The following is a 12,479-nucleotide window of genomic DNA, read 5'->3' on the forward strand; positions in this document are numbered from 1 at the left end:
CAGTTGGTAAACAAATATTTACATCTTCCACAGGGCAAAATGTAATTTTTTGTGAAACTGGAGTTGTGATAATGCTAACAGACTGTACAGAGATGTCAGGTTTAAATGTCTTCCGATAAACTTAATCACAAAAGATGCTGAAAGACCCTGCCAGCTATTCAGCAGTGTTTCAATTACTCCAGGTACCTGCAAGATGAAGTAAAGAGTTTATATCAGCCCATTCTCCTCACTGATGGCATTTATCAGAACACTGCTCACCAGGTCATGGCAGCTAATATATACTTATCTGCCATCTGTTGCATGTAGCCAAATGTCTTTACCCATGAAGAAATTAACTGACTGTATTATAGTGTAGGATGGAAGATCTGTTCTGCTTAGATTTAGTTGCTTACTTGGGGTAAATAGACTATATTTCTATTTATTCATTCTCCTATGTCCTGGTTCTGAGTTCTGTAGCCAAATAAATGGGAAGGAAAGGGAAGGGAAGAAAACATACAAAGTGCATTCTTAATCTTCCAAATAAAAAGAAAGTTGGCAGTCCTTGCAACGAGGAGATTAAGCAGTAGGCATAGAACATATGGAGGACATCAGTAGGGCTGTACTGACTTACACACATATACAGACTAACCACAGATACACATCAGCATGAGTGAATCTGTACATTTAATGCCAACAGGAACTGTTGGATCCTGTCATCTGAACATTTCATATAGCACAGGGACACAATTTTGCCCATATGGGAATTGAAAGAAACATTTTTAGAGGTTTCTGCTCAGCTGCTCTAATCTATGACTGTTTGCAGCTAATATCCCTGAAGGTCTGTCATGGGAACTGTGATAACGGATTCAGAGTTAACTGCTCCATATGTCACATAATAATGCATTATGGTGCCACTTGCTGTTCCCTAAACAAACCCTGCTTTGTTTCTCACTTAGACTCAACCATCAGATGGCTGCATTGGGGATGAGTATGTAGTGCTCCAGGAAGTGGTAAATCTGTCTGAGTTCACATGAATAAGCATTCAGCTGAATGCCATAAAACGGTCACTAGCATGGGCAAGACATTGAGCATGAATGTCTGATATAGACATCATCAAGAGACTTCAGCTTCAGCAAAACAGAAATGTTTTGCTAGCATAGAACTGCTTTATTGTGTGCTTTCTGTCATTCTTTTTCATTTTTAATGGTAAGGGTCTGGACAGTCATACGTACAGTCTTACAGCAGAAGTACAGAGGTAATCAACATAGCCAAATTTCAGTAAGCCCCGGCAGAACAACGTAGTACAAACTGTGCTTACCATCTTCAGCTCTAATTGCAGTCTAGAGACTTTGGTCTCACTCATTGACTGCTAAGAGTTTCTAAAACTTTTATATGAAACTTAAGTCTGAGGTGATAAGCTTGTCTCAAGCTTCCTTGCATCTAAAATGGCTATAAGTGTCTTCTCACCAACTACAATATTAAAGACATCAGTCATCCTAAAAGAGGAGCAAAGGAAGGACTTTGCCCATTTTGTATATTGCTACAGTACCCTCTAGCTGTGCTTTTTATCTGCCCAGATTACTACATGGTTCTTTTCATTACAGAATTGGAGAACATTCAAATTACAGTGGACTTTCACATTGTTACAATATTGATTAAGAGAGGGTTACTTTAATCTAGGAGGTTCTGTCCCCTCTTTGTAGAATAGCTGAAGTAACTTTGTTGTAGTCAGAGACAAACGAGGAACTATGCCTTGTTTCTCTGAGTTCAGTGCTCTATCCACCAGCCAAGCCCACCCCCCTTCCTTAGCATATATCAGTAAGAATAGCTTTGAGTGTTCCCGGAGAGATCTAAATAAAAAATACCTCTAGGGAAGCATTCAAATTACAGAAGTAGGAGAGTGGAATACAGTGTGTTGCGTCTCAAATTCTTCTCCTTTTGTGGTGGGAAGAGTAGAGGAGAGACAGCACAGATCAAGGATGACCATGTCATTACGACAGAGGAAACAAAGAACCAACAGTAACAACCAGCACCTGCATTAGTTTCTTCCACTGTGGCTAAATGTGTCTGTGGCCAGTTCAGGATTTTATCATCTGACTTCAGTTGTAACTCTCGAGGTCCTTAAATAGCTCAGTGATGGAGACAGTGCTAGCATTTGCTAGAAATTAATGAAGTAATTGTGTGGATAAGGGAAAAATGAGGTAGTGTGTCTTTAAGTACGCAATCTGAAGATAGATACGAAAACAGACTGCTCAGAACAGTCATACTCACTCAGCCCCTCAAAACCTGATGACATAGGAAGGCAGAAATAGGAAAATGTGAATTAAAGTAAAAATCACTTCTCAGTGAATACAAGAAAACAGCTCAAGAAAGTCAAAAGGAGAAATCAAAACATAACCACTTACAGTGAATACTGAGAGTTTTCTGAAGCTGAGATGAAATCTAACTTACAGCAGTAGCATCGAGTGAGATAGATACTATTATAATGACTAATAAATAAGTTAATTATCCTCCTAAGTAAAGACAGTTAAACCCTTTTGTTCCTCTGAACTTCAGTAGTAGGGGATTTTAAAACAGGTCTCTCAGGTTAAGGTGAGCACAACCACTTCTTATAGTTGCAACAGCTTACTGAGTTCCTTCCAATCTTATTTTCTGCAAGTCTTTATTAAAAAAAAATACTAAAGATATCCCAGATTTTCTCTTATAAAGGCAACATTTTATTATCAAGCTCATTCTTGTGGGTTTCGTTAACACCATGATTGATTTGGTGCATCATTTTCAATTCAGCATGGAAATTCATTTCTGTTTTGCAAGCAACTGTTATATGTGGAAGTAGTGGTAAAGGAAATAATTTCACTTCCTACTTTTATCACATGATTGTATTTTGGTCACTGAGGGTTATTCCCTTCTGACAGGGTCCAGATCATTATCTGCAGCCTCCAGGATCACAACCCACTTACTGTGCCTGACTTCCACTTTTAATTGATTTCAAAAGACAAGGGTGCATGAAATAACAGCAGATAACTTCTGACAAAGACTAAAGAAGCAATATCAGCTTTCTTCAAGTAGATCAAAAAGTCTTGATAATCCAAAGGGATTATTTTATCATTAATTCTGAAGCAAGCAGGTCTGTGTGCTGTGGACTACCTGAAAAGGAAAGCTAGTATTTACCTTTCATGAAATCCACAGTGTCACAGAAAGATTGCAACTTAGTTCTCTTAGGTGTTTGAAATAATCCTGTTGATTTCTTAACATATATCTGAGCATTCTGCAATGTTTAATTTTAGCAGTGCTAAATGGGAAGTGCTATAGTTCCCACTGTAGAGATGTGCATCTGAACTAGATGAGTTTAATATGCTGCCCCAAGAGCAGAAGTGCCAAAGGGTTTCCAAGAAATACAGTTCTCCAGGAGGACCTTAATGGCTTTGAAGACTTATGTTCAAAGAATTTCACTGACCAAATTACTTTTGATTTCACCAACTTATAGCTCAAAATCTGAGCCTGTAAATCAGGCAATCGTTAATGTTAGCCATACCAAGTTCATATTTAGAAACATCTGTTCAGGAGCATTTATTTCTTATGGTCAGTGGAGAGAAAAGGTCACAGAAAAAGGTTGGCATGAAAACAACTGAATTAGCCATGTTCTGCAGTGACAAACCTAATTAAAAACAGTCTGCTTTATCCTTCCTACCTTAATTGCCTTAGCTCTGCTGATCAGTCCATCTTGCTGAGCACTTCCAATGAGCAGATCTACTTTCTGAAGTTGAGGGCGTTGCAGGGCTTTAGCTAAAGGCTCCTGAAGGTAAACTTCATCTACCACTGGACCCCAGTACTGGAATGGGCCGCTTATTGCTAGGAGCTACCAAAAAAGAAGGAAAAAAAAAAAAAAAAAAAAAAAAAAAGCATAGTGTAATGAAATAGTTTACCTTTTCCATTTTACTTCTGCTTTAGAGAACTGAGCTGTAGTAAACAAGTGATCTGCTGATATAAGTACAATCTCACCATCGCAAGAAGCAATGCTTTTGTTGACATTCTTAATATGTGAAGTGAACTGAACTGGTCAAGAAAATTCATGGTCTTATAGTCATAGAAATGCTATTTTTCATCAGAGATTGGATCTCTGACGGTCCTGATTGTGTAATGTATTGCCAGTGAATGTTTTTAGCTGTGGGTAAAGGATCCATCTCTAGAACTGTATTGCAGCTTTCACAAGCTTCCCATTTAAGAAAGTGTGGACATCCATCCCCATTTCCTTTTTCTGCATAAATTCAATTCTTGAAACTACAGAGACAAGTTTCTCCTCTAGAGTAACAATCAAGAGCAGATGAAATGAGAGTGAAAGAGGGCAAAAACTATACTGGGATTAATATTGGCAGACATGGTCAAAATACTGTAGAAGTATTTCAACCTAAGGAATTCAAAGTTCAGAGGTGGATCCCACTCCACAAAACCAGTCCAGTTCCTTCCTCACAGGGGTTGAGCCCTTTTTTTTTTTATTTTTTATTTTTTAATTTTTATTTATTTATTTATTTATTTATTTACTATGCTTCCTCATAGCTTTATTTCAGTGGAAAATTCTTGCTGATTCCTCTCATAATGGCATACACATTACTATAGTGTACCTTAGTCTGTGCATCATTGAGGACACGAGCAGGCAACTGGCGGAGGCAGGCCACAATTTCCTCACTGGTCGATGAGGGGCATCCCACATCATCAGCCAGGACTGCTGCTTGGGCTTGAGCTCTCTTCTTAGTGATGATGGATGCTGGAGAAAAAGCTGAACCTCCCTGGAAAAGAAAGACAGAATCAGTCAAGACATCCTACCAAAACAACTAAAACCCTGGTGCAGGTAAAAAAGGTGAAAAGCACAATCTGCACAGTTGCAGAATGCAGAACACTAGTATTTAAAAATAAGGTGCAGGTTCTAATGATCAAAGCAAGGAGAAGGAGAGGTCTGGCTGTTTCTTAGCTCTGTCACAGTCATTTCAGAAGCCCTCTGAAAAGTCTCTACATCATGTATACATGTGACTCACATCTATGCAATAACTTTCCTAAAAATTTTGCTCGGAGTCACATTCAAACAGGAGCAGATACAAAGAATTTGCTGTGAGGCACATCAGGAAGCGGAGAGCTCATCTTTCAAAAATGCACTAAAGAACGTGGCTTGCTTGAATTTTATAAACAGGGACTGAGATGGGGCATGATCTTTATAAATGAACCAGTGAAGAAGAGCTACTAACACCTTTAGACAATGCTAATACAAGACCACATGGTCACTGAATACTCATATTGACTGTAAATAAATTTTGGCTAGAAACTCTATGAACGCTAGTCCAAGAAGAAGTGAGGCTAGAGAAGAGCTGTAAACCGAGGAAACAGGAATAAAAGCCTATGTGCAGGTTTGCCAACCACCAGACCAGGCTGCCCAGAGCCACATCCAGCCTGGCCTTTTAAAGTCTCCAGGGATGGGGCATCCACAACCTCCATGGGCAAATCATTCCAGTGTGTCACCACCCTCTGTGTGAAAAACTTCCTCCTAGTATCTAACCTAAATCTCCCCTGTCACAGTTTAAAACCATTCCCCCTTGTACTATCACTATCCACCCTTGTAAACAACTGTTCCCCCTCCTGTTTATGTGCTCCCTTCAAGTACTGGAATGCCACAATGAAGTCTCCCCAAAGCCTTCTCTTCTCTAAGCTAAACAAGCCCAGTTGCCTCAACCTTTCCTCATAGGAGAGTTGCTCCAGCCCTCTGACCATTTTAGTGGCCCTCCTCTGAACCTGCTCTAAGAGCTCCACATCCTTCCTGTACTGGGGCCCCAGGCCTGGATGCAGTACTGCATATGGGACCTCACAAGAGCTGAGTAGAGAGGAACAATCACCTCCCTCTCTCTGCTGGCTGCTCCTCTTTTAATGCAGCCCAGAACACAGTTGGCCTTCCAGGCTGCAAGAGCACACTGCTGGTTCATGTCCAGCTTCTTATCCACCAGGACACCCAAGTCCTTCTCCTCAGGGCTGCTCTCAAGGAGATATTCCTCCAGTTTGTATAATTACCTGGGATTGCTCCAACCCAAGTGCAGCATCCTCTACTTGGCCTTATTGAACATCATTAGGTTCTCATGGGCCCACTTATCCAGGAAAAGCAAAACAAAAAAACAAAGAAACAGAAAGATCTGAGCTTGATCTTTATGTCTTGGGCTTATCTTCCAGGACTAATGATTAACAGTGGCACAACATCAGCTGTTAATCTAAAAATAATCCTTAAATTCATGTTGCAGAAGATTAACCAGATCCAGAACACATCAAAATCAGAGCGCATGGCTACAGTCCAATCTTTATCCCAGAGTCTTTTCTGATCTTTCCTATAGCTATGGCAGTAAGGGAAGTAATTTAATGGCACAACACTATTGAGTAACAAAAACTATTTATTTAAAACGGAAATAAATTAGCATTAATCCGATAAGATTTGACCGAGAATGGAATGGCTGGAATAACTCTGAAATGGTTCAAATGACTAATTTCCAGAGATATACTGTAACAACTGCTAAGAAGGGCTTCTGTCTTCTAAAAAAAAGCCCATAGCCGCATGATGTGAAAGACCTTGATCTATTGAACAGATTAACTTTTTACTGAATTTGCTCGAAGCATAACTTTATGACGGAAAAAGCATAAAAAGGAGGACACGTTAAAAAGAAACAGAAAGCAAAAACAAATCCTTAGTTAGAAACTGTCTCAAATCTTTCAGCTCAGAGAGAAACCAGAACATTTTACACTTTGAACAAGCAGATCCACTGGTACTAATCGGACATCAATGCTCACAATTGGAGTAATTGGTTTCCAAAATAAAAAATAAAAATAAAAAAATGAGGTTATTGTTTGGGTGCAGAGACAGGGGTTTTATTTTAGAATATGTAATATTTCTAGTGTTACTGCTTTTCTGAAAGGTTCCCCTTTCTCCCTTTCTTTTTAAGCAATCACAGAAGCAAGCATAGTTATTTATTAGCTTAATATCTGAGTTACAGGCGGTTGCAGACAAGCAAAGGAAAAGCTAAGATTTTAAGTAGGTCTTAGGGCACTGAAAGTGTCATGTCTGTCCCCAGTTACGGCAGAGCTGAAAATGAAAAGATATTATTTGGTCTTATTCCTCACTTCTGACCACAATTTTGAATGAGAACATGAGTCAGCAATGGACTTCAAGCTCACAGGGGACTTGTGGCCTATTTTGTATTTGCAAGGCACAATATTAGCCATCTGCTGACTAGGCGCACTGACTCAGTTGATCATGAAAGAGAAAGAAATCTATTGTTGATGAGAGCATCTGTGTATGTGGGTATGTCCCCAATTTATGCTTGGCCTTCAGAAGAGCACATTCACCAGAACTGGGATGGGTGAGACAAAGGGACAATATTCTTCTCATGTTGGCTTCTCCCAGAATAGTAGTTTGCTTGATTTTCATGAGCAGCAAGGAATTGCATGCCTCCTTGGCAGAGCAATGAAATTAGAACTTGGTTTGCACAAAACTCATGCATGAATTTTTCAAACATAAGTCTCAATGACAATTTAAAGTGCTCAGCATATTTTATCAAGTATCCAAGACATCTGTAGCATTCAGGGAAAAAAATCTAGAACTAAAATTAAACAATGAGAGGGCTTAGTTTTCCCACACTTTGAAGGTGGAAGAAATTACTTACTGAAAGGCTGAATTTGATGGTTAAATTGAGCACTGAGTATAGGTATCACACGGAGTCCAAACACTCAGTGACTAAGCAAAGATTTTGAGCAAGTGCTTAGTTTTGAATACATCTCAAGGGCTTTGAAAACTATGCAAAATTCCCCTCCTTTCTGATCTTTACAAGTCAAAAGGCTGCTGTTGGGCCAAGTACTGAGCCAAATGATGACTGACAGAAGTTTCCCAGAGGTAATAGAAACACAGAATCACAGAATGACTTGGGTAAGAAGGGACCCTAAAAATCATCTCCTTCCTACACCCTTACTAGAGATAGGTAGCCACCCCTAGACCAGATTTCCAAAAGCTCTATCCAACTTATTCTCTCTGCGGAGGAAGAAATAAAAGCTGGAGCAGGCCTATCTTCATCTCATAGGACTGGGTGCATATAGGCTAGCACAACACATGGTCCAAGTTTTACAGGTAAGAGAAAATGCCCAAATGTCTGTGAATATGTTTGCAGGGTGAGGGGAGTTCAAAGGAAAGAAGACTTGTTTAGAGGCTTATTCAAGCTGCGGATGTTTTCCCTTCTTTGCCTCATTGGTTAGAGCAGGCTTACAAGTTCTACTTCTGTTTTTCTTTTATTTCACACGGCAATGTCCACTTTCTTAGTTTGTTTTTTGTATTCAGGAAGCATGTCTTGAATTTGGTATTTGAAATAGATATGGTGTCCAACTACTGTTATTTGCATTTAATTTTCATTGGGACTGGACATGGAGGAGCATGGGACATTATTCAAGAAGTATTTGGAAGCAATAGCATTACATCTGCCTCCATTTGGTGCATGTGAAATGAATTTCAGGCTCTGAAAACCAGGTTCCTCTTACCTCAGAATTTAAGCAGCCAAAAACATCCAAGTTCTCCTGTTTTCAAATTCATATCACAAGTTAGGCTCATTGTATCATCATTTAAAAAGAAAATGAATAAATGAATAAATAAATCAAGAACAAATAAGTGACAGCAGAAGCTGGAGACTGCTCAGAATTAAATTTCTTCATTTTCAGCCAGCAGTTTTCACACTAAGCAGAAATAAACGCTGTAACCACAATAGAGGCAGGCTCAAGACACGTAAGATGATGGTTGCACTCAGAATTTTCTGAGTTTTCTTTTCCTATAAAACTATAATTTCTTTGGGAGATTGGTCCTAGTGACCAGTGATAAAGGAGTTGCGTGCTTTCACTCCTATTTCCATCAATGTGGCAGAATCATGAATCAGGAAAACAGGACTCATGAGATCAGCTCAAAAATAACAAACACTCTGTTCTTGTTGTTAATCCTCTGATTTTTAACTCTTCAGGAATTCTCATCTATCCATAAACACAAGAACTAAAAACTTACATTTAAATGTAACAGCCGAGATCTTCATATCTACCTACAGTACAGTTCTTGTAAGCAAACCTATAAATATGATATACTGTTAGATCATGAAAATTCATCATCATGATGCCATGGGGTATTTCCTATCTCAGCATCACTTCTTCTTTCATTTGTCCATATGGACTGACCCACTGTGATCACAGGAAATTCTAATGACATTTTTGAGAACAACCAGACGAAAGCATTCAGTACTGAACTTCTGCAAAGTAGCTGCAGCTAAACTGTGCAATCCCAAACAGCAGTATTACCACAATTTCTTTACATTCACAGGATTAGAGCGAGCATTGTGAAGCGTTGGGCAGTAGTGCTTTGTGTAACAAGTGACAGCATTGCAAACAGAAGGCAAAGCTTTCAGTGCTATTTAGTTCAGCAACCATCAGATTTGCAAGCTTTTTTTTTTTTTTTTTTTTTTTTTTTTTTTTTTTTTTTTTTTTTTTTTTTCCCCATATTTAGTGGTTACATTGGATGGTAAACATTCAGATGCTAAGAAATGTTGCAGCTCACAATGCTGATGAATCAAATCAGTATTACTTGAAGATGAGCTCTTGTTTTGACGTCAGGTTGTGATCATCTGAACTGAGGCTGGTCCATCTCACAGAGTGCTCTTTTGGGTCATCATATTTCACAGATCTGCACAGATGCTATCCTGTCTGCCCCAAATGTCCCACCACTTGTTGAGCACTTCTAACCATCTGTGCCTGCTTCAGCTATCGCACAGTTTACAGCTCTCAGACAAATAGCATCCCTTGCTATTATTATCTCCAATGAGATAATAAATAGGAATATAAATGGAAAGAACAATTTGCCATACACGTTGCAAGGCAGCACTTTAATTCCTCATTTATTCTCAAAACTCATGCAAAGTTTTTCAAAACTGATTTACAGTGGTTCTGATTATTAGAAACTTTGCTGCAATTAGATACCATCAGCACTATAAACTCCCCTGGACCTCTCTTCTCTCTTCACACTATCATTTCTTGTTTTTCCATCCTGACTCGAAACTGCAAACCCTGCTTGACTGAGGTTGATCTCTTTGGCACACATACTCCCTTCAAATTAATGCATGGTTGTAAGGCTGCAGGCTTTGGAGCGAGCAGGCTTTCTATATGCCTAGAGGCTATGGACAATGCAGTGCCGGTAATATTACTCAGAAAGTGAGGCTGAAGTATATCTAATAGTAACAGTCCAATGGATGAATTGTCCTGATGCTCCCTACTTTTCCCATCTTTTTTTGTTAAAGCCCCATAGAGCTAGGGGCACTCCACACATGCACTTCACAGCCAGGCATATCAGTCACACCACCTGTTTTGACCTCCGGGATGGCTGGCTCTTCCATTTCCTGGCTGCTCCAGTGCTTCCTATCACTTAAAATGAGGTTTATATTTAGCTAAAATCTGATCTTGCATAAGGCATCTAAGCTGACTTCAGAGACACCAAGAAATGGACACCACAATCTTCTCCTGTGCAGCTTGAGCCTGGAAATAATCACCCCATTGACAGAAAACGGCATCTTACTTCTGTTGGAGAATGTCTTCAGTTTCAATTAATGGCTTCTGTTGCTTTCAATGCCAGATTAAAAAGGCTTTCTGTTTCCTGTCTTTCTTTCTGCAAAACTAAAGCAAGCTACAATGAACTGACCACTAACTCCTTTTTCCAAGATTAATTTAATAATTTTTCTGCATAAGATATTCTCAGAAGGGGTTTTCAATTTAGGGTCATTTAAAAGAAAGTAAAACTTTCTTTGTTGCTTTTTTGCAGGGCTGTATTTCTGGATCTTGGGTTTTTCTTTTCTTATACATCTAATTCTGCACAAGGGTCATCACGTAGGCAGATTGCAAGGCTGTGTGTGAAGACATTAATGCTATTTTTCCAGGCTTTCAAAGTCAATCCTAAAGAACCTGGAGGAGCATAAAACATTGGGACCACCTCAGAGAACCTCTACCAGAGCTAAAGAATTACTTAGGAAGAAGTTCTGGCAGACTGGTGGGAAATACTAGTGCACATATTGTGATAGGAGATCAGCAGGTTCGCTTAGCAATGAAAGGGGAGATCAGTATTTTTTTCCGCCCTAGCCACCTATTATAACGGTGATTTTCAGATTAAAAGGGATGAAGGGGAGCAAGGAGAGAGTCTCTGTCTTCCATCAAAAATATCCTTTTTTAAGATTTCCTTGTTTAGACATGATTCTTGCCAAATCCCTCACCCCTGTGATAGGAGCAGCCCTGCAAAGGCAACACTTTCTTCTCTCACATGACTCACTGAGTGCCTGCTTCTATCTAGAGACTTGAATAAGAAGATATAAATACTTCTAAGATAATATATAAGGCCCCACTAAATTCTGTTTAGATATAAATATTACTTTATCATTATAATTTAAAACAAGGTAGCAGAACTCATCAAAAGGATAAAGTGCCTCCCACTATCACACAAGGGTAAAAAGCTTCCAGAAACAGAAAGTAATTTGGAAATGGAGAATTCTTTTTTACCTTCCTTCACTACAAACTTATCTGTTCTTGTATGAGCGTGAAACAAACCATGGATGTGATTTCCAGTGTTTCCAATGGAGCACAAGCAAACAGTTTCCTAACTTCATCTCTTATAAAATTATGAAGACAATGAGAGCCAGCCTAAGGCATGTGTGGGTGAGAAGCACTGAGAAAAGGCAGATTTCTTCCTAGCCTTTTCCCATCACCAGCACAGACATTGCCCAAACTCTGCTCAATTAGTATTTCCAGAGACATTATGTATCCATTTGGGGAGTGCTATTAGGGAAAGTGCATGCCATGTTTCTATGATCTCAGTGGTCTTTTCCAATCTTCAAGATTCTTTAACTCTGTGATTGATTTGCTTATGAATTTCCCTAATGCTTTTCTGTCCAAGGTGAGGACTGCTAGCACAGCCAATCATAAAGAACAGACATTCTCCTGTAGTTACCTCTCAATTTTGGTACAAACCTGGGAATTTAATCACTGTCTCCTTGTTCCAATAACTCTTTACAAAACAGTTCCCTCATGTGTCCACTTTCAGTTTTCATCATTAGATGAGCATTACATTGCACATCTACTAAGAGTTTCATGTGTGAAGCAAGACCTCTTCTTGGGTGTGTATGCTGGGTTTCTTGGGTTTGTGTTTGTTTTAATTTACCACACAAAGTAACTTCTATGAGTTTTTGAAAGCATACCTAGACCATAAAAGCAAACCTAAATATGTCACTCTGACTTTTTCATTCACTCCTGCAGTACTATGTGTCTGAGTGGCTTTAGATAGGTCGATGAACAGGTGAGTGTCCTGGTTCCCCCATCTAAGACACTGAGATGAAAGAGGTCCTGTGGTTCCTGCTTGGCTTTACATAACACTAAAGTGAAAATATGCTTCACACACAGGCTTTTAGTCTGTG

The 12,479-nt window shown here is 39.2% G+C and overlaps 1 protein-coding gene across 1 annotated transcript in view; it reads right to left on the reverse strand.

Annotated features, from left to right (window-relative positions):
• The window catches only part of TG (thyroglobulin), a 140,587-nt gene that overhangs the window by 23,363 nt on the left and 104,745 nt on the right, over positions 1-12,479 (reverse strand). Inside the window, exons 42-43 of the mRNA XM_072328656.1 lie at positions 4,602-4,766; positions 3,671-3,838 (exon numbers count right to left, since the gene is read on the reverse strand). Coding sequence (XP_072184757.1) covers positions 3,671-3,838; positions 4,602-4,766 — 333 coding nt within the window. The remainder of the gene's footprint in view (positions 1-3,670; positions 3,839-4,601; positions 4,767-12,479) is intronic.

The sequence above is a fragment of the Excalfactoria chinensis genome, chromosome 2, assembly GCF_039878825.1.
Source record: "Excalfactoria chinensis isolate bCotChi1 chromosome 2, bCotChi1.hap2, whole genome shotgun sequence".
Taxonomy (NCBI): domain Eukaryota; kingdom Metazoa; phylum Chordata; class Aves; order Galliformes; family Phasianidae; genus Excalfactoria; species Excalfactoria chinensis.